At 36.8% G+C, this 22,968-nt stretch overlaps 1 protein-coding gene across 2 annotated transcripts in view; it reads right to left on the bottom strand.

The window, feature by feature from the left end:
- LOC135750358 (alpha-1,6-mannosylglycoprotein 6-beta-N-acetylglucosaminyltransferase B) overlaps nt 1-22,968 on the bottom strand; it is a 310,954-nt gene that overhangs the window by 234,720 nt on the left and 53,266 nt on the right. For both annotated transcript variants that reach the window (XR_012336391.1, XM_065269168.2), the window contains exons 3-4: nt 12,904-13,048; nt 3,226-3,335 (exon numbers count right to left, since the gene is read on the bottom strand). Coding sequence is in view for 1 of the 2 variants with exons in the window: in XM_065269168.2 (XP_065125240.1) it covers nt 3,226-3,335; nt 12,904-13,048 (255 nt within the window). In the remaining variant the exon portion in view is untranslated. The remainder of the gene's footprint in view (nt 1-3,225; nt 3,336-12,903; nt 13,049-22,968) is intronic.

The raw sequence follows: 22,968 nt of genomic DNA, 5'->3' as shown, positions 1-22,968 counted from the left end.
AGATATATATTAAGCAATGTTGTATGTGAAACAACTGTGGTGAAACAGAACTGCTATTAATATTAATACAGAATAATTACTATAGGGTGATATAGTATTTGTATACTGTTTTTGAACCTTACTATATATTTTTTTTGTATCTAAGAATTTTACTACTACAGTACATGCCATAGTTTGCCAAAGCCAACCACCGAAACCTCACTAAAATAAATATTGTTTTTATCTTTATTGAAAGATGTAACGTAAACATTATGTTGTTACACGATACCACATTACTCATAATCCCAAATGTCTCGTTTCCAAGCATGTGCAATAAGCCCCCCATCCGCAAGCACAATCGCATCATTAACATTATGCAAATTAGCCCACTCTGTTCTTTTTTTGTAATGTATTATGTGTTTATTTATATTAATGTTTTGTATTTATTGTCATATTACTGTCAATTGTTTTGTGGAGAATTTATCCTGTTATTAAATTCCATTTTTTTCACCTACCGTTTTTGTGATCCCTATTTTAATCAATAAGATACCTGCGCATGCAACACATGATGCTTGCTGATCGCGTCCAAGTGATTTGTGCAATGACAAAATAATTGTATGCATGGAGGGCCCTCGTCTTGTCGCGGAGCCCCAGACAATTGCCTGTATTGCCTGTTGGAAGGGACCTGTATCCCAGTCTTTCTCCTCTACAATGTATGTATAAATATATTAAATAAATACATGTATATTGAAAAGTCAAATAAAAGCTCTTCAAAATAAAATTTACACGCTATATTTATGTTTAAAGTCTGTCATCATTTTCTCATCCTTAATGTTGTTCTCAACCCGTATGAATTAATTTATTCTACACAAAACAGATATTTTGATAAATGATTGTAAGCACACAGTTGATGGCACCCATTAAATTCCATAGAATTTGTTTTTCCGACTATGAAGGTCAATGATTACATCCAGTTGTGTGCTTACCATCATTTATCAAAATATCTTCTTTTGTGTTTGAAAATAAAATCATAAAGGTTTAGAACAACATGTGGATGAGACAATAACAGAATTTTTATTTTGGGGTTAACTTTCTCTTTAAGCCTAAAGTCATATTAATGAATGATATTACCTGGTGGAAGGTTTTTTATACACTTTTATCAAAGATGCTAAATTTTATGCAATTTTAGGTTTTTATTTTTCTTCAGTGTGTAATGTAGCTGTTTGTGAAAGTATCTGCAAAGCTACAAAGCTCAAAGTAAAAAAAATCTCTAAAAGAGATCCTTGAACCAGACCTGCCTGAAATGTATAGACACGGTCCACGTGACCAGGTTACGATGTGCAATTATTTGTCTAAAGCTACCTAAATGTATATATGCAAAGAAAGTAGGCGTGGCTTCAGTTGTGTCACTGCTGCTGCCATGTAGTGGAGACGTTGTGTGCTTCTTGTGCCTTCTAAAAAGAGAATACAATTAAAAATGAATAGCTAAGTTTTATTTACAACACTGGTCCAGAATAGTAAAACCAAAATCTACTATTCAAAATGTTAAGTTTTGATAAGTAAAGAGTAATGCCGTTCTTATCTTTAGAATGCAAAGATGGTTTAAGGTTTACATAGTATCTTCTGTTTCCGTTCATGATCATTTGCCAAGTTAAAAAACAAGTTAAGGCTGTTTTAATCTAGACCTCTGTCCACTTTAAACCCAACACAGAGATTAAGTAGACGATGGGATTGTGTTTTTATAACATTTATTTAAATTAATTCAATGCAAGGGCTCAGAGAGTCCAGAAGTATCCAATTATGCTAATCGACGAGACATTTTCGCCACAGGCTTGATGTAATCCAACCACAATGCACTGGGTCAGCTGGCCAATCAAAGCACACTGCGCTTTTCAAAATGATGAGCTTTGTAAAAACTGATACGTTTGAAAAAACTGGGCAGAGAAAAGCTACAATGAGGTATTTTAAGCAGTTTAATGTAAAAGTGAATTGACTCATTGGATGTTATGAATCCCAATGAAAGTGAATCATTTTTTGGTCATTTTATTAGTCCTATATAAATGATAATGCTGCATGAGTATAATAGCACAAATGTATTTCTGGTTAGGTGTTGATAGGATAAGCTTTACTGATGGGCCTTTGGGCTTATATGACTCACAAAAATGATTCAGTGCAGTCCAATAAACATGCTTTCAGTGGTACAATCCATGCAACCATCACAGATTTTAGAAAATTCTCCCACATTCTGTCAGAGCAGAAGTAGGAATTAAGTGTGATTTATATTAAAAGCTAAAATAAGCATCCCACCCGGCCTGCACATATGCTCTCTCTGCTCGCTAAAAACATGCTGGAATTTCACCAAAGTCTGTTGGCAATCTTTATTAAGGGACCTCGTGCGCCACAGAGGGGCTCGCTGTACAAATAGAGTCTAAAGATGATTGGCATTATTGCAATGAATTCCAATTGAGTTGCATTAAATAATAAAGAAGGAATGTATTGTCCTGGAAAATGGCATTCAGCCCAGATCTCTCAGTGCTCTTTCATATCATTTTGGCTCATAAAACATGAATCTAAAATGAATCTTTCTTTTTATAATGCATCGTATTTTCCCAGGGTGCCGTCTTGAATGCATGTACGATAACTCATAAAAAATACTTTTATTGCTCAGTGGCTGCTCTTTTTAATAGTGCTAGTTTTAATTAGTCAACTAGACATTCAGAAAGGTATTTGGCAGGTCAGTGTTTACTGTTAATACTGTAAAAATGATGTAAAAACAATGTAACTCACAATACATACTGAACAGCTAATTATAACGTGAAAATACAATGTGCTCTAAAAACCTGGAATACACTGCAGAATTTTTGCACTTCTATAAAATCATTACCTTATCAACCTGTACGACATGGATCATTTAAACTTGGGTACGACAAGCATGTAGACTGTACGATGATGAAACGAAAGCTTCGGTGGCTGCGTCAGACGTGAAGAGCCATGATCACGGAAATCACGACAATTGTTTCACGATGGCAATCTTTCGTCTGGGACAGCCAATAATCGTCCAGTGTATTCCGGGCTTAAAACACTGAGGTCTTTTTCACAGGACAGAAATTTATCTCTGTTAAATTTAATTACTGCCCAAAAGAAACTATTGAGATAAAGATCCCATTTGTGATATTTCAATCCTACAGGAACACTTGGGCCTTTGGTCTTTACCACCCAAACCGAAGTGATAATTAAGAGATTCACCTCTGCTTGGCATATTTGTCCTCTTCAGTATCTGCTCCATCCGCACTGCCATGTCAGACACATTTTGGGCGATGGCCTGGATCCGCTCCACAAGACCTATTGGCTGAAACCTGAGAAAGTGTTCAGGTGTGAGAGATAAATGACGTCCATCAATAATGTTATTACAGGAGTTCACTCATCATATGACAGCTGTGTGTGAAAAAAAAAACAGACATTTAAAGCTGATCCTATGCCAGAGTTCACAAAATCACGTTTTGAGGTCATGTATTTTAAACACGGGCATCTGTTTGGGTAGAGACGATAGGGATGTGTCTCTACCAATATCCAGGGAACCCTGAATTGTCCCTAGCAATAAATTTCGACCAAACAATTCATCTGTATTTACATATAACCGCTGAAGTCCATCTGTGCCTTAAATTAAAATCCTGCACGTGTGCGCCAGGGGTAAAGCAAACCATGCAGCGTCTCAACAATCAGTAAACATGTGTTTAAAGATTGCCAAATGTAACCAAAATGACTTTTGAATACGTTTTTCCTGAGATACTTTTTTGACGCGATGATCTGTTATGAGTACCCATGGAAACGGTGTGTTCGGTTGTGGAAGAACCGTCTATAGGAAGAACACAGCCGCTGTATAACAGAGGCTCGAAACATACCATTAGGAATGCGTGGTTAAAGTTTGTTTTTAAAGCGCCGTGCGCTTTAGACGATGCGCTTAGATCGTTAAAATAGGGCCCATAATCTTTTTGTGGCTTAAACATATTTGTGTTTGGCTGCTATCTTTACAAATTAATGTTTTTAAAACATTTTCCCACATGTAATGATGGGAAGTGAAGCTGTCCAATCATAGCAGTGGGCGTTTAAGTCCAGGTCTTCAATGCGGCCCGCTCCCTTTAAACGAAGCTTTTCTCCAGACATCATAAGAACCATGTTACAAAATAACGAATGAGTTGGAAATTGAAATATTTTGGGTTTTTTTAACTTGCCCTGTCAGAAGTTTCACTGACATCACAAAAAAAGTTATATTTCAAGAAAAAAAAAATATAATAGACCTATTGTAAATGTGTTGTTTTTTGCCTGTAACCTTATAAAATAATATCAGGACAACAAAAATACTATTTTAAATATTGTTTAAGTAAACAGCTATAAACCTTTGTGACAATGCCGCTGTGAAGACAATTTTATGTTTCCACCAATAACAAAACCAAACGTATGTTCTTAATTTTTGAGTACGCCTCGTATTCAGTTACATGACAGATAATATGCCATTTACCATCAATTACAATAACCTGCCTAGATATGACCACTGGAGACACTTTTTAATTAAACACAAGCACAATTGGGATTGGAGAGCTATGACAGTGTGGAAGATTATCAGCCCTAAATTTCTGATTGTTTGTCAAACTAAGCTATTAGAGACAATTTGTTTAAAAATGGTATAAAAACAGCTGATGATCAGGGGAGATTATATCCTGGCAATCATAAGGGGCAGAAAAACGCATCAGATGTCTGAATAGTGGGTTACAATGTCAAAAGAATTTTAGTTTGTATGCTCTGCACTTCTACGATTTCACACCATAGTAATTAATACCCTGTTTACACAAAGGAAACACACAGATATTTCCATGTGGTTTGGCCTCTCATTTACACAAAACCCTGTTTTTATCACAGAAAAAGATTATTTCTAAAACCTCCGGCCAAAGTGGAGATTTCTAATAATCTTAGATATGTGTTGCTGTGTCAACTGGGAGAAACGGGGTTTTAGGTTCTAAAAAACGTGACATTATGCGCCAGAAAATGCTTAATATCATGTAAGCACCCTATGTTTACAATTGAAAGGAATAGGAGAAGCTTGTGTTATTCGTTGGTGTCGATTCTGATTGGTTTGTATTGCTTTATTCCTCTCTCCCTGCACTGCTGCCCATTGGTTTGGCATAGTTATTATGGGGCGGGTTGATGTAAATGATGTGAAAAGTTTTTTGAAACCAATGTTGTGTGCATGATGTTATTATTGAAAACGGAGGTGGGGAAATATTTGTGTCTCTTAATACCCAGCTATGTGTAAATGTGGTCTTAAACATAAAAGAAAAAACAAAACTATCGGTATCAACGCAGACATTTTGTTTCCGTGCATCCCTATTAATAACCATTTAGAAATGCATTACAGAACAGAAGCAAACTCGTTATCTGAATAACAAATGCACAAAAAATAATTACTAGAGGATTGCTTGTATCTAATCCCAATTTAAAACCTACAGTACCTGCGCATGCGACTACAGTCCTTAAATCAATGTGTCCTCTAGCCTGTGCTGAAAAAGATTACTCTCTATTTACTGTGCCTTTGCATTGTAACACTCTTGAATAGTGTGATTACCCATCGGACATGTTAATTGTGTGAGATTTGCTTGGAGCATGACAAAGCAAAGCCTCTGCACTGACACCATTTACACCTGCAGATAATGAAAGCGATGTTGGGCATGTTCGGCCCAAGCCCTTAGAGAGAGAAAGAGACCTTACAGCAATTAAGTCGGTAGCGACTCAATTCCCTTGCTGTTGACTCTGTTGAAACAATCTGAGAGATTTTAAGAAACTTGAATTAGAGGTAAAATAAGTTATGGATGATGTGCAGTCACCCATTTATCCTCACAAAATAAATCATGATGGGTAATAAGGACCCTGCAGAGAGGAAACACACTTACTGTATGAAGCAGCTTTACATGCCAAATGAATCAATATTACATTTATTTACAGGAAATCACATTAAAATGGGGACATTGAAACTTTTAGCTCATGCGGCAAGCGTCCTTAGATAAGGAGTGACGTGGTCGCACCACGCTCTTTTTCCAAGTGCACTGATGTTGCAGTGAGATAAATAATATTTCAACTTTTTGAATGCAGTGTCCACACTGAAGGTCATGTGACAAGAACCAGCCAATCAGCTTTACCCTTTACGTATCAACATTGTTTTCTGCATCAATAGCTGTACCGAGATATCCAGAGTTGTCTGATCTGTCAAGTGGCTATTGTTTTGACACAAATAGATGAAAACATGCATGGAGATGCATTACTGAATCTATGGAGAGTGCGGCTCATGGCTTCTAAGCAAAGCCAGACCATACAGGAGCACAAGCGCCGAAACGCTTTGGAAAAGAGGGAAGTGGCTTGGTTGCATTCCCATGCAGTTTTATAAGCAAAACGTGAACAGTCCCTTGGAGATATGAGAAAATCTATAGGAAATTTGCATGTATTAAACATATTTGTTAGTATATACTGTATATTTGTATGCATGCCTGTATATGCTGTATACATTCATTTATTTAATGAAGTAGTTTACATTCATCATTTGTAAAAGGATGGTTTTTATCCAACACTACTACTTCATAAATATCCAGAAGCAAAGGGCTTTGCTCAAGGGCATAATGGTAATGTGCAACAGTTCAATATTAAGCCATTACAGGGTTTAAACCTTTGATATACCAGCTCAAATCTTTTACCATTATGCTTTGACCTCACTATAAAGTCCAGGCTGTAATCCAGATCCAAGCACCTCAATATAATTGCGTTAGCTTCTAGCTGCGATGTACATCATGTCACTTAGCTTCATTAACGTATCTGTAAATAACCGAGATAACAAATGTTATTTGTAAAAGCAATGTTGTGCTGAATGATTTATGTAAATACTGTAGCACCAAACTAATGGAGAGGTAACATACTCTTAGAAAAAAGGCTTGAAGCGTATGCTGAAGCTTTTTATCGAACTTCTCAACATAGTTAAGGCCCTTTTGGTAATTTCAAGATATATTCTAGTATATATAGACTTTCTGTCTCCAAAAATAATCAATTGCCTCCTGTGAAATGTCTCCTACTGAAAAGCTTGATGTTTGTAAGTTTAATTTAATTTATTATTTGCATTGCATTCATTCTAGGGATGTGCATTTATCTTATTTTTTCATTTCGATTAATCAATAGGTCTGAAGAACGAGTACTGGATTAACTGGGGGGGCGGGGCAAGCACAGGGTGGGGTACACGTCATGGTGAAAATGAAAATATTTTTATTAAAAACACTTAAATAAAACTTAATTTTAAAGAAACTACGACTAAACAATAAACACATTCTAGATTATTAATGAACTAAATGGTTTTTTTTTTAAACAGAAACCTCTTACGTGCAATCAAGTACTCAGTCCCATCCCTAATTCATTCAGTACATGTGATCTTCTGAAGCGTCCAGATATATATTTCTCCTTTGTGCAAAACCTTGTGATCCATGTTATCTCAGCATGATCTGAGATGGCTTTAAAGAGCATAGTGTGCTTCAATGGAAGCCTTGAAATCTGACCTTTCTAAAAAGGAGTTACAGTAACATGTACAATGTCACAAATTAAATTTGCTTAAATGTTTAATTGGTAACTTACAGTTTTTTTTACAGATGCTATGACACATTTCTCAATACATAGGTCAGTTTTGCAAAACTCTTCACACAGTTCTCCTAACAAATTTTCAGCTTGGCAAAGCAGTTCATTTCACATTCAAAATGCACTACAACTACCAAAACACTTTATTCAGGTCTCAAATCAACTCATTCTTCCAGAACACTAGCAAAGGTTGACAGCCGACAAACACACTTTGTCACCCACAAAACAATGACCTAAAAAACACTAACAACATGTAGCATTATATAATGTTTTCTCTGTTTATAATTCACTGCAATATATCTTACTGGAATGAATCAGACATGATGCAGAAATCTTCAATATTTTATGTAGTTTATATTTATTTTAATTCCAAGAGTAATTCCAAAATACAAGAATTTGTATACACACCATCCACTGATACAAATACAATAGTAATGCTAATCTACTCCGTCTTGTCCATTTGGCCAATTGCTTTACAGCATTTATTTTTAAGATTTAAAATATATTTAATTAAAATATTACTGTAGAAATGTAGCAAATTGCTGTCTTATTCAGTTTTGTATTATGTTATTGTTTTGAACATAAGTTTAACTATTTCACCGCCAGCGTTTTAAAAAAAAAGTTGCCAGCGCCAGCGTTTTTCATGATTATCACAAAAGTTTATTGTCTTCCAGAAAATGTTCTTCTTCAAATATATAAACATACAATATACCAAATGAAAGAACAGACCTTCTGCTTTCAAAAAAAAAAAAAAAAAAAACGTTTCATCCTACCTTCAGTAGTTCTTTTGTAATCAGCTTTTGAATATGGGTAGGTTTCTGCAAAAACACCACATTTTGAGCAAAAAGCAGAGATAATTCAATTTTTGTGACGGACTTTTCATAGAGATCCCATTCAGAGCGATCTTTAAAACAGACACGGACATGCAGCAGCTTGCCATAGGGCAATACTTCCAGGTTTAAAAAGTTGCGGAGGGGCGCCACCTAGTGGATAATAGCGGTATTGCGGAAAGACGGAAAAACTCGTCATTGGCGGGGAAGCGTTTTCTCTTGATTGACGAGATTTCTCGTCAATGGCGGGGGAAGAGTTAACAGTTTTGAAAACAGTATGTAAGCATGTGCAAATTGGCCTGTATGTATAAAGAGTTTTGGCAGTTGTTGTGTCTGAGTGAGAAAATATTTCATGAAATTTGAGAGATGTAGTCATTGAATGCATTTTGTGCCAAAGCAATAATAATTGATCCTCAGTTTAGCCCACATAGACTTCTGTTGTGCACACTGTGTGAAGAGTTTTGCAAAAGTGACCTAAGAATTGAAAAATGTGTCCTAGAGTCTTTAAAAAACTGTAATAGGAACAATCAATAGGAGTCCTAAAAACTGTATATCTTTATTTAACATCACAATCTGGACAAAAACCCTAAAAGCACACTTTGCAAAATCATACATCCCATAATTTAATGTGGTAACCTAGTTTGGCACTCTTGCTTCAGTTTTCTTGCGACATCCTGCATATTTCCGTCTATATTTGTCTTCTGCTGTAGATCTGAGCCTATTTCAATAAAACCTCAATAGGTTTCATCTCAGGTGCCCCTAGAGATTTAATCTCTGTCACAGAAACAGGAAAGTGTCTTTCAGTAAGCGTAAGAAAAACGTTGTCATCTTTGCTTCGTGCGGAGACTTTGATTTCTTCATAATACTGCTCGCATGAACCGCCTGCAACCCCAGGCCCTGCGGCTGCATCAGAGTCGTGCCGAACCGAGCGACTCCCCTCTGTGAGCGACTCTGTCACCACCAATAAATGTCACCTCAATGCAGCACAGAGCTGAATGCTCACAAAACACCTCTACTACACCCTGACCTTTCTGACTGCACATCTGAAGACAATACACGGTTTCGACCGAGCTGTCACGTACAAGTTTGAAATTTTGCAATGGCTGCACTTCTGAGATTTCTTTTCTGAAGAGATTTTTGCCTGTTTTGTATGTTCTGTCTTCTGTTTTCTCTCATGTTGTTTTACTGTATGTAGCTACCATACTGTAGTAATGACTCACAAAATAAACAAATGGCTTTCGTGGAACAAACACAAATTCCGGTACTTGAATTATTTGAAAATAATGCACACCCACGGTGTAACGACACCTCGCTTTGTGTCGTGCCGCATTACCACTAAGGTGTGCATTATTTGTGAATAATTCAACGGCCCGTCTTCAATTATTCCTTACTTATTAATGAGAGTCAGAACAATGCTGAAACACAAACAGCTGAAGATGCTGTCAGCACAGAAACAAAGGACATAAAAACTGCAGTTGTGTCTCTTCTGGTAGCTGTCGTAAGATTTTTCTTTGGTGTCTACACATCATGCATTGATTGCTTCTTAAAGAAAAATTTGCTGAAAATAATTGCATGTGGGTGTTTTAATCTGCTGTAATTAGTTGATGTCTAAGTTGTGTGTCGATGTTGCGACACCAGTGACCCACTGAACGTCTGAACATCTGTTTCCATGGTGACAGGTTAAAGCTCTAGGAAGTGTCTTAAATAACAGCAGGTACTGTAGATCTTGCTGAGATGAGACACATTCAATCAGTTGCCACCTTAAAGACACCTTTGAAAGTTGAAATTACTCACATGTGATTTGAGTTTAAGTAATTTGAGTCTGGGGTAATTTTACATTTCTATCTTGAAAAAGACAAGAAGCACATTTAGTGCTAATGCAACCAAATGAAGAGATGTATCCCCCTTGTGCTTTTAGGAGACAATTAGCAAATTTTACATAATGCTATATAAATGTTAAAGGTACAGTTTTGTCATCATCTACTCAACTTCATGTTGTTCTAAGGGGCGGATCACACAGAACATGTTTATGGTAGTGGCAGGTGACTTTTTTGAATGTTTTTGTTATTGGCAGTGTGCTTTTTTGCCGTCTGCTGTGCCACGCATATTTGCAGGAGTGCTATGAGCGTCACAAGTTGAAAAAAGTCAACTCTTGAGATTAAATCATCTGGGTGTCTCTGACACAGCTCCTCTAACGTTCAAGTCGTACCTCTCAGGTAGGTCATTTCGGGTATCCTGGAGCAGTGTTGGGCAGTAGGTTCACTACAAGTAGCGAAGCTAGTAGTTAAACTACATTTTTCAGTAGCTTGGCGGTAGCTTAGCTGCTTTCTAAATCAAATAGCTTTTCAGTAGCTAAGCTTTTTTTTGACCAAGTAGTGAGGTAGCTTCCACACAAGCTACAATTTTCCAAACATTTCTTAAGTCCTCCTGAATTTGAGAATAAGAACGTCATTTTGAATGAAGTTTGTCCCGTATTTTCGAGTTGTGCAGCCTTCCTTCATTCATACAAAACATTACCACTCGCATTCTGTGAAGACTCGTGCTCTACCTCTGACTGGGTTATGTCATCATGCCAAGCTAATATAAAAAAATGTAAAAAACTTTACAATTGAAACTATTAATAGACCACGATTGGAGACCCCTGTGTTAAGATATGTCAGGGCAAGGTGTTTTTAAATTAATGCAGCTCAAACATGCATTTTATTCTGGGAGTAGGATAAGTCCAGCAAATCACCCCATAATGTGAAGTATCTAGGCCTACATTATGCTTGTATTGCCTATAATTACCAAAATACTAAATTGAAACTGAATAAATAAGTACATAATAAAACTGGTTAAAAATAAAAAAGTAGCTTGGGTGTAGCAAGCTACTATTGATGTAGCTTAGCTTGCTACATTTCCCAGGGGGGGTAGCTTCAGTGTAGTGAAGCTTCATTTAATGTGAAGTAACTGGTAGCTTAGCTCACAACATTTTCCAAGTAGCTTGCCCAACACTGTCGTGGAGAGGTGACGTCTCCAAACCCCAACGTCTCGATACCGGGGTGCCTCAAGGCTCTGTGCTTGGACCACTGCTCTTTCTGATATACATGAAATCTCTGGGCTCTGTCATCCGAAAACATGGCTTTTCCTACCACTGCTATGCGGACGACACTTAACTCCACCTGTTTTTCCACCCAATTGTCAAACTAAATGTTGTGCAAAGAAGAAGAAATGCAGCATTTTTTTTAGGCAATAGCAGCAAGGGCATTAAGATGACGTCGAGCCCCAATATAGTAAAGAAATCTTCAGCGGAAACAGCTAGACGCTCAGTCCTGTGGGTTTAATGTTCGCTATGACAGAATTTATTCAGCAAATGTGTTTCCATCTTTTTGATTTTAGTTAAAAATCCCCTCAAGCGAGCGTATAAACTTTTAGCAAATTAAGGGATTTTTATTCGAAATGTGGTGTTTCCATCACTCATTTCTTATGCGATACTTCAAATTGTGCATAAAATCATAGTGATGGAAACATGGCTAGTGGCTTGGACTGCACTCACTCATTGTCTCCCCTCGATCAAGGTCAGAGCGAGCTTCCTCATTTTAAAGTTTCTGCTAAAATGACAGTTAACAGCAAACCAAAGTTTCAAGAGTGCTCACACTTCTACATTTGATTGACAGGACAGCTGCCTCGGTGGTTGCCTAGTAACACAAAAAAGGCAGCGCACTGCTGTGTTCAAGTCAGTCAAATAAAGGCAGCATAGTCCACTTCACGTTTTTAACCGCATAAAATGCATTCTGTGTGATTGGCCACTAAGCCTGTATAAGTTTCTTTATTCTATTAATTTATGTCAGTACCCATTGACTTTCATGGTATTTGTTTTTTCCAACTTTTGATGTCAATGACTAATGACATCAACTGTGTGGTTACCAAAATATCTTCTTTTGTGTTCAACAGAATAAAGAAACTCAATACAGGCATTTTAATGAAGGTAAAAAGATTGGTCTGGCTGTCCAGGTTGCTGTAAAGTTGTTTAGCTTGAGACTCAAATAAGGTACTTAATGACCATCTACTTCATTTCTATTATAATTTTTCAAGTTAGTCTCTCCAGAGGAAAATGCTATTGCTCAGTGCTTATCTATTCATATCTCAGCACACTTAAAGCAGCATCACTGTATTTTTCATTTTGAACTTTCCTAGGACAACATGCATCTGTCAGATGATTTGATCTGGGATAAAAATCAAAAATCTAAAGCAGGAAAATTCAAAATCTGTTTGCTTTATATTTTATCTTACTGGTGATCTCTTACAATTAAGAATACGTGATAGAAATCTTGTCATTTGACCACCAATAATTATGACGATTTAATAGTGTCTGTGTGCACTCATGACTACAATCATATTTTTGAAGGTGTGTAAGCTGTTGCTTTTTTTAATGATGGGTGTGAAGATGTACCTATGGAGAGCAGAGTTTAGTTCCTCCAGTCTCTGAGATTCACTGTTGTTGCTCAGTTTTGATAGGGTGTCGATCTTCTTCATGATGATCTCCAACATATCGCTGATCTTCCTCAGGACCCCACGAGACTCCAGACCACCCAACACTGTAACACAGACCAGTGAATATATGTCAGTTAAGATAGACAATAAGCATAGATTATAGGTCTTCAAAACTGCTCCTTCAAAACTGTACAAGATAGTTTTAACCCTGCTCCACACCAATTTTAACACTTCTTTTTGCCCCCAATACAGGTTGTTCTGTACCCATCTTAAAGCTTCGTGAAACACTACCCAGCATTTCTTTAGATGTTAATAGAGTTAGTTGTGTTGCACATCATAAAAGACAATGTTAGCATCTGCTATTTTAAGAGTAGGAAAAACAAGTTATTTTTAGCTTTTTTGACGTTGTCAGGGCTAGACTCGCCCTAACAGGAATAAGTAGGAGTTGAATTTAGATTTAAATGTATCTTTTAAAGGAGTAGTCCACTTTAAAGATGGGGCCCATTGACTTACCATAGTATTTTTTATTCCTACTATGAAAAGTCAATGGACCCCATTTTTAAAGTGGACTACTCCTTTAATATACCCAAATGTCTAAGCTTTTTCATACCACAAACTGTACATACTTTTAGGGCATAGTATAAGCAGGTAAAATGGCATGCAGGCTCGGTTTATCTGTGGGTATCTGGTTTTCCATCTAAACTTTGGCCTGGACATTGACCTTGCTCATGAAGGCTTCTAGTCAAGCATGCAGTTTCAATATTATTTTCAGTTTCATTATTTCTTAGTAAATCTTAATACTTGTTAAACTAGATTATTATATCGCCTTTACAGCCTATTATATCATGTGCCCCGTCCACTCATTGCTGTTCTTTCCACACCCATTTAAGTTGCATTTGTTTAAACGATAGTGAGATAAACTGGAGCTGAAACAGCGAGGTTTCATGATCCTTTAAATGGGCCACGGCCTCCCCTGTCTTTCATCTTAGCCTCCCTAAAACTAAACTTGAACATTTGAGTTTAACCAATATTAACCTAAGACAAGAATGGGTATTAGGTGTTGGTTTTAAGACAACTTTTATGAAAGGTTTTGTTTCACTTTTAATGTTGACTAATGTATATCAAACTATCAAAAAAAATTCAGAAGTGTACTTTTTTCGAAAATAGAAATGAAAATAGCACAAAAAATGCAGGGAATTCTGATGAAAAAAGCAGTTTGAGTCAAGTTTAATTAGTTTTGCTGTTTTGTGCATGTGTTACAGCCATTTGTATATGCGTTGATACTGTGATACGGGAGCAATTCAAGATGCTTTACTTTCCACTGTAAAACTAATTCACCCCTTCCTTGTTTATTCTAAACTTCCATTTAAGACATACGTTAAAACCATATCATTATTGGTCATTATGTTCATTTAATGGAAACATATTGTGGATGTTGTGTTAGAGGAAAATGCAGTCATGCACAGAATATATTCAAGACAGTCAGTACACAAATGTACACAAATGTTATAATGTTTTTAATACAGGGGAATCTGCATAAAGGTTAGTATATAATCTAATCATATTATATATATATATATATATATATATATATATATATATATATATATATATATATATATATATATATATATATATATATATATATATATATATATATATATATAAAACATTTACATCAGCCCTACATAAAAAGTCCCCTTAAAATTTCCTCTGCACAGCCAAACCTTGTGAGTGAGAAAGAGCATGGATGAATTTCAAATTACTTTTTCGCGCCCTTGAAGGGCACTTTGGGAAGGGGACGCCGCTTAAACTCTCGCTCCAGATAAAAAAGAAAATCATGCACAGAATATATTTAAGACAGTCAGTACACAAATGTACACAAATGTTATAATGTTTTTAATACAGGGGAATCTGCATAAAGGTTAGTATATAATCTAATCATATTATATATATATATATACAGTCTTGTTCAAAATAATAGTAGTACAATGTGACTAACCAGAATAATCAAGGTTTTTAGTATTTTTTTTATTGCTACGTGGTAACTAGTTACCAGTAGGTTCAGTAGATTCTCAGAAAACAAATGAGACCCAGCATTCATGATATGCACGCTCTTAAGGCTGTGCAATTGGGCAAGTAGTTGAATTAGTTGAAAGGGGTGTGTTCAAAAAAATAGCAGTGTGGCATTCAATAACTGAGGTCATCAATTTTGTGAAGAAACAGGTGTGAATCAGGTGGCCCCTATTTAAGGATGAAGCCAACACTTGTTGAACATGCATTTGAAAGCTGAGGAAAATGGGTCGTTCAAGACATTGTTCAGAAGAACAGCGTACTTTGATTAAAAAGTTAATTGGAGAGGGGAAAACCTATAAAGAGGTGCAAAAAATGATAGGCTGTTCAGCTAAAATGATCTCCAATGCCTTAAAATGGAGAGCAAAACCAGAGAGACGTGGAAGAAAACGGAAGACAACCATCAAAATGGATAGAAGAATAACCAGAATGGCAAAGGCTCAGCCAATGATCACCTCCAGGATGATCAAAGACAGTCTGGAGTTACCTGTAAGTACTGTGACAGTTAGAAGACGTCTGTGTGAAGCTAATCTATTTTCAAGAATCCCCCGCAAAGTCCCTCTGTTAAAAAAAGGCATGTGCAGAAGAGGTTACAATTTGCCAAAGAACACATCAACTGGCCTAAAGAGAAATGGAGGAACATTTTGTGGACTGATGAGAGTAAAATTGTTCTTTTTGGGTCCAAGGGCCACAGGCAGTTTGTAAGACGACCCCCAAACTCTGAATTCAAGCCACAGTACACAGTGAAGACAGTGAAGCATGGAGCATGATATGGGCATGTTTCTCCTACTATGGTGTTGGGCCTATTTATTGCATACCAGGGATCATGGATCAGTTTGCATATGTTAAAATACTTGAAGAGGTCATGTTGCCCTATGCTGAAGAGGACATGCCCTTGAAATGGTTGTTTCAACAAGACAATGACCCAAAACACACTAGTAAACGGGCAAAGTCTTGGTTCCAAACCAACAAAATTAATGTTATGGAGTGGCCAGCCCAATCTCCAGACCTTAATCCAATTGAGAACTTGTGGGGTGATATCAAAAATGCTGTTTCTGAAGCAAAACCAAGAAATGTGAATGAATTGTTAAAGAATCATGGAGTGGAATAACAGCTGAGAGGTGCCACAAGTTGGTTGACTCCATGCCACACAGATGTCAAGCAGTTTTAAAAAACTGTGGTCATACAACTAAATATTAGTTTAGTGATTCACAGGATTGCTAAATCCCAGAAAAAAAATGTTTGTACAAAATAGTTTTGAGTTTGTACAGTCAAAGGTAGACACTGCTATTTTTTTTGAACACACCCCTTTCAACTAATTGCCCAATTGCACAGCCTTAAGATCGTGCATATCATGAATGCTGGGTCTTGTTTGTTTTCTGAGAATCTACTGAACCTACTGGTAACTTGTTTGCCACGTAGCAATAAAAAATATACTAAAAACCTTGATTATTCTGGTTAGGCACATTGTACTGCTATTATTTTGAACAAGACTGTATATATATATATATATATATATATATATATATATATATATATATATATATTAAAAACATTTACATCAGCCCTACATAAAAAGTCCCCTTAAAATTTCCTCTGCACAGCCAAACCTTGTGAGTGAGAAAGAGCATGGATGAATTTCAAATTACTTTTTTTGCGCTCTTGAAGGGCACTTTGGGAAGGGGACGCCGCTTAAACTCTCGCTCCAGATAAAAAAGAAAATGACGTTGTTTTCATTGCTCCATTCTGCAAGTGTATTTTAGCACCCACACAATGAGACACAATTGCGCAACTTCTGCACAGTCAAGAGCTTCGATCTTCGAAGGGAATATAGGGCATAGGAATAATCACTTCCAATTGGAATTCTTCTCATATGTGACAAAAAATTTGTCAGAATGCACACAGGGTAATTACGACAGGGAACAAAATGAAAGAAATGTCGGTTTTCACAAAAATAAGGTTATTAAGCTATCGTCTAGTGATCCCGATGCTCCAAAGAGTAATTAAACATCTAGAATAATCTACTTTGCACATTTGCTGATAGTTTTTATTATGCACTGTGATGCTGATGTGAATGATTCGACATTGATGTATAAAAATGAAAGAATCAATTTAATAAAAAAATAAGGGTCTATAATACACATTAATGCACATTATTTTTTGTTTTATTGTAGACTAAATAAAATATATCCATTAAATATTAATAACTGGATGTCATCATTGGTAAAGCGTGTAACTTCCCAAAGAAAAAAACTGCATGATTTGATTTATATTGAAAGATATATGATTGCTAAATGCCACTGACACTGTGTGACCTCCCCACACACCCCGTGCAGGAGTCAAAGCCCCCCATGTTTAGACATTCTGGTGCTGATCGGATGGCTAACAAGAATATGTTTTCCATTGTGCCATTGTAAAATTAGCCATTTATCATACCTGAGTTTAACCCACACAAATTAAATTTCTGCCATTAAATGACATGTTTGCTTTTTTAGATGGATACAGAAGGTTGTTTAAATGCTGGAATACAGGGAGGGCAAACAGGCAAAGAAAGAGTTAGAGAGACTGAATGGGTCAGAGACAATGGAGAATAAAGTGAATATAGCAGTTTCAGTCATGATACAGGTAACTATCCCAAAAAAGCAATGTGGCATCATTTACACACCCTTATGTTTTTACAAAAGCATAACTTTTATTTTCAAATCAGGAATTACATGTATGATTTATCCATGTATAATTTATGTTCAGGTTGATATACATGTTATGTTATGACCAGGCAAAAAGACCACCACTTATTTTACTAGGAGCACTGTAGCCCCTGACTGAAAATTTCAGGAGCGCATCAGTTAATTTTGGGACACACCTTATATCTGCTGCAATGCAATTAATGACAAAGATATTAAATGTGTAAGGCATTCGACAAAGGTGGAGCTGTTGGAATATGAGTTTGTAGAGGCTTACACACAACTCAGGCAACAGGGATTTAATTAACCTTTTACATAATCACCCGTAAGAGATGATGAAAGAAGACTGTTATCTTTATTAACTAATGTGAGAAAATAGAAGGGGGTTACAGATAATGAAAGGAAAAACTTTTCAGTTTTTGGTAAAATCGTTGTCATGTAAATGTAAACTTTTTGTGATCTACAGTAAAAATCCCCCTATGATTAAAGACAAAGTTGCAGTAAATTACTGGCCTGCTATGAAACTTTGGCTTAATCATATTTCGTACGTGCAGAAAATGTAAATGGCACAAATCATCCAGTTCTCCAGTGTTGTACAGTATAAAGTGTTGCATGACTCGTGACCTGCCCCTCCCGCAGCTCGTGACTCCTCATTTCAAATATTTCCTTGCGCTAAATAATTGCTAGAGCTTATCTGTCTTTTAAAAATCTGATTAAACTAAAGACTCTTCGGAGATATGTAGGATGTACTACTCTATAGGTACTCAAGATTAACATCAGATATGCAGAAACAGCGTGTGTTATGGGAGGTTTACGTGTGAACATTGTAATCAGTGTGACAATATAATACAGACCAAATCATTTTAGAAATCATACTCTGGATTGAGAAAACATAATTAATGACATAATTTATTAATTGTAGGAGTATTTTAAATAAGGCTCAAATGTTCCTGCAATTGTTCCTGTGTAGGCCAGACAAAATGACTGCAAGATAAATTATAGGAATCAGAAAAATTACATTTGTACAAGAAACAAACATTACCCCATGGCAATACATTATGCCATATTTGTACATGTCTCTTATCCATCTACTAAAAAATATATTTAAAAACAGTGACTGGATTTGTTAAAAAGGGAGAAACTACAAAGACCTCTACAAAACGAGCTTTTAAATTGAAGCAACCATTCTTCCTATGGTAGCAAATAAATACAGAATATTCAAGATTGCACATGTTTGGTCAGGAATACAAGATTTTATCTTAACATATACAAGTGATAGTACAGACTTTCTTCCTCGCTAGAAAACCGGATTCTTTTATAGATCCACACTATCTTGCACTTCTTGTACTCTGTTTTAAAATTACACTGTAATCAAATATAAGAAGAACAGCATTGCACACCTGTAAGTCCCGGATAGGTTGCCTAGGATAGAGAGACAATGAAGTCCAATCATGTACAAAAATAAATAAAAGGTATCCTGCACACTACTGTATTAGCTTGCAAAAGATGAAAATATTTATTACAGCGATGTTTTGATCACACATAATGAAGATCTTGTGATCGAAAAGTCGCTTGAATAAATATTTTATCTTTTGCAAGCTAATAGTGTGCGGGATATCTTTTATTTATTTTTGTACAAAACTACACTGTACAAAATCTGTATAAATTACAGTATTACTGGCAGCTGGTTGTTCAAAGTTAAATGAACATGAAGCATTTTCAGTCTTTGTATTCTACAGTAAGTTACTGGCAACCAGCTGCATAATTACAGCTCATTTTTTACAGTGTTGAGGAACAAACCTCGCCAAATGACTCAATGCGGGAATGGGCTGAGCTGTGTAATATGCGAATAATATTAATGTTTCGGTGAATAACCACCACAAAGACCAGTGGACCATGGTTATACTGGCCATATTTGTCCAGCAGCTAGTTCTGTACAGACTTTCAGCAGAGGGCAAAAGCAACATAAGGCTAATATTGTTTTTGGGCAGTACTGAGAAATGACAAAAAGATTAGTTGTGGGTAAACAAAATGCATAAACGGAGACTGATCTTTGATGGCATATTAGTTGCATTTATAGAAAAACACAAACAAAAAGTCTCTCATTAACAATGACTCTTTCTCTAGAAGGTCAGCGTAGTGGCAGTCCACTTCATCTCTCATAAATGTAGAAATTACACAAACAGCACAAAACAGGAAAGGAACCAATTCTGCTGACAGTTGGGTTTAATTTCAACGCTCTCAGAGCTCCGTCCGTCTGTTTCCAGAGGAGCCACTGGGAGGATTAAAAATGGATATCTCTCACCTGGCCAATTAAATAGAACATATCTACAACTGTGAGGTCAGCAGGCCAAACATTTCACTCTAACATTCTCTGCTCACTGTTCAGATACGTTTTGACTTAAAGGCATCGCTCTAAGAAACAAGGCTGCGAGAACATTAACAAGTTTTTTGAAAGTTTATTAAATCCAGATGAAGTACATGTCCCTATTCTTTCTGAGATATGTGTTGTCATTTAAATAAAGATTACAAACTAGATTTTTGCAACTCATTCTCACTCCCAAGGCATGAAAAAATCATAGCATGGTAAAAACGCCTTGCGCAGGCTAAAGGTACAAACTTGAAACTCTAAAGTTAGATATTTAAAGTAAAAATAAATATAAAATCATTTCAACTTGTACACATGCAAAAAATGGGGGGTCTTTGTTTGACACATAAACTATCAATAAATAAAAGCAACGAAGTACGCGGAACGTCAAAAAAACAAATACGCTAAAGGGGAGTTAAACTCTGTGCCTAGAGGAACTTTTAGAGACTTCATGCATAAGACATTTCACCATACTTCGATTTTTTATGCCTTGGGAGTAGAGATATTAACTAACCCCTCACACCATACTGTGATAAAGTAACTGAAAGGACCCGTAAAACCCGGATCTGTACGGTGTGTGAGCCAGTATCACAGTATGGGGGGGGGGTTAGTTGATCTAGGCTTCTACATGTAATATCCAAATTAAACCTTTTCCAAAATGCAACTCTATATTATGTCACTTGAAATAAAAGAAATATAGCCTTATAATTCTTGACATCCCATGACGAGTCTGCCATGTTTGATCCACTCAACTACTGTTAAATCAGACAATTCGGGTCTGCAGATCCTTCAACAGTGTCACTCACAGGTCAGTAAGAGTATCCGGGTAAATGATCAAGATGGATCAGGATTTGTACAACATCATTAGGAGTGAAAATGAGAGTAAGATTATCAGTAAATACATTTAATTCTGTTTTTCCCACAAGCTATCCAAAATACAATGAGGTACTATTTTATTGTGGTCCTTTGTTTTGGTTGACAGCTAGTCACAATGTGTACATGCACCTTCATAAATATACAGAGGAGAAAATAAGTATTTGACACATCAGCATTTTTAGCAGTAAGAGGATTTCTAAGTGGGCTATTGATAAAATTTCCACCAGATGTAGCCATCAAGCCAAATATTGAATTCATACAAAGAAATCAGAACATTTAAGTATACAAGTTGAGTCATAATTAATAAAGTGAAATGACACAGGGAATAAGTATTGAACACTTTATTTTATACTTTGTAGAAAAGCCTTTGTTGGTTATTACAGCTTGTAGACGCTTCTTGTATGGAGAGACCAGTCTTCTGCATTGCTCAGGAGTGATTCTGGCCCATTCTTCCACACAAATGGTCTTTAAATCTTAAAGTTTCCTTGGGCCTCTTTTATGAACTTTGACTTTCAGTTTTCTCCATAGATTTTCGATAGATTTTCAAGCAACTTGATTTTCTTTCATTGTTTCCTTCGCCTTGTGTTTGGGATCATTGCTGAAAAGCAGCCCCAAACCATGATGCTTCCACCCCAAACTTAACTGTTGGTATGGTGTTCTTGGGGTGGTGGGCAGTTTGATTTCTTCTCCAAACATGGTGTGTAGAATGACTGCCAAAAGTTCAATTTTGCTTTCATCTGACCATACTATAGTCTCCCAATAATCCACAGGCTTCTCCAAATGCTCTTTCGCAAACTTTAACCGATCCTCAACATGCTTTTGTTCAGTCTTGCATGGTGAGCTAGCATGGATGCTATTGCGGTTCAGTGCATTGCTTGTAGTTTTCTTTAAAACAACAGTACCTGCTGATGCAAGGTCTTCCTGAAGTTCTGCCCGAGTGGTTCTTGGCTCTCCTGATTATTCTTTGAACTCCTCAGACAGGGATCTTACGTGGAGCACCTGATCATGGCCGGTTTATGGTAAACTGATGCTCTTTTCATTTACAGATAATGGCCCCCACAGTGCTCACAGGAACATTCAGCAATCTGGAAATGCGTCTATAACCATTCCCATCTAAATGCTTTTCAGCTTTAAGACTACGAAGATCTTGAGAGAGTTCTTTGCTTTTACCCATCATGAAGTTTTTCCTGTGTGCCTCCTGGGTAATGAGAAGCCTTTATAGGCCATCAATTAGGACTAAAGCAGCTGATATCAATTAGTACTGATAGGGGACTGTGCTTCTCTCTCAATACTGACAGATTTCAGTTGATCTCCCAGGCTATGTTTACAAGTGGGCGGTTATTTGCATAAACGGACATTTCAACCTCTCCGGTTTCAAAAATAATATCGTGCACACATGTCAGTTTTCAGAAAAGTGTTTATTTACACGTACCCGTGCATATATGCCGTCAAGAGAAGCTCAAGCCCACGTAAGCCAATCACCGGCTGCGCTGGTGGTGACGCGAACTGGTTCTTCATGTTGGAGGGAGGAGTTGTTGCAGTAGGTGATCGATGATGTCAAAGTACCGCGAGAGCGAGTTGAGGAATCATACGTAGAGGTCTAATTTCGAATCGCTCTCGCGGTACTTTGACATCATCCGTTGCAGCGCCGCATGAAGTCAAACACGCGTAAAATTGCTGACCTCAGAGCACTCGTCTCTGCTCCTCGACATAATGGAGCAGCTGTATTTGCAAATACAAACACACGAAACGAGTTTGCACGAACATAAATGTGATCTTGGAAGCGTTCAGAGTAGCAGTCACATGTAAACATGGGTCGCACTTTTGACGTAGGTGCGAGCTCTGGCGCATACTCTGTGACGTTGCCTGCTTAAACATCCGTTTGTCTCACTTTACATGCAACCGTGCAACCAAAGATTTTCCAGATCTCCACTCTGGCCGGAGTTCTTAGAAACAATCGGTTTCAGAGGCGAGTTCTCCGTTTGCGTGTAAACGAGGGGCACAAACGAAGGTAAATCTCTCA

Source organism: Paramisgurnus dabryanus, chromosome 3 (genome assembly GCF_030506205.2).
Source record: "Paramisgurnus dabryanus chromosome 3, PD_genome_1.1, whole genome shotgun sequence".
Taxonomy (NCBI): domain Eukaryota; kingdom Metazoa; phylum Chordata; class Actinopteri; order Cypriniformes; family Cobitidae; genus Paramisgurnus; species Paramisgurnus dabryanus.
This window is presented reverse-complemented; position numbering and strand designations above follow the sequence as displayed.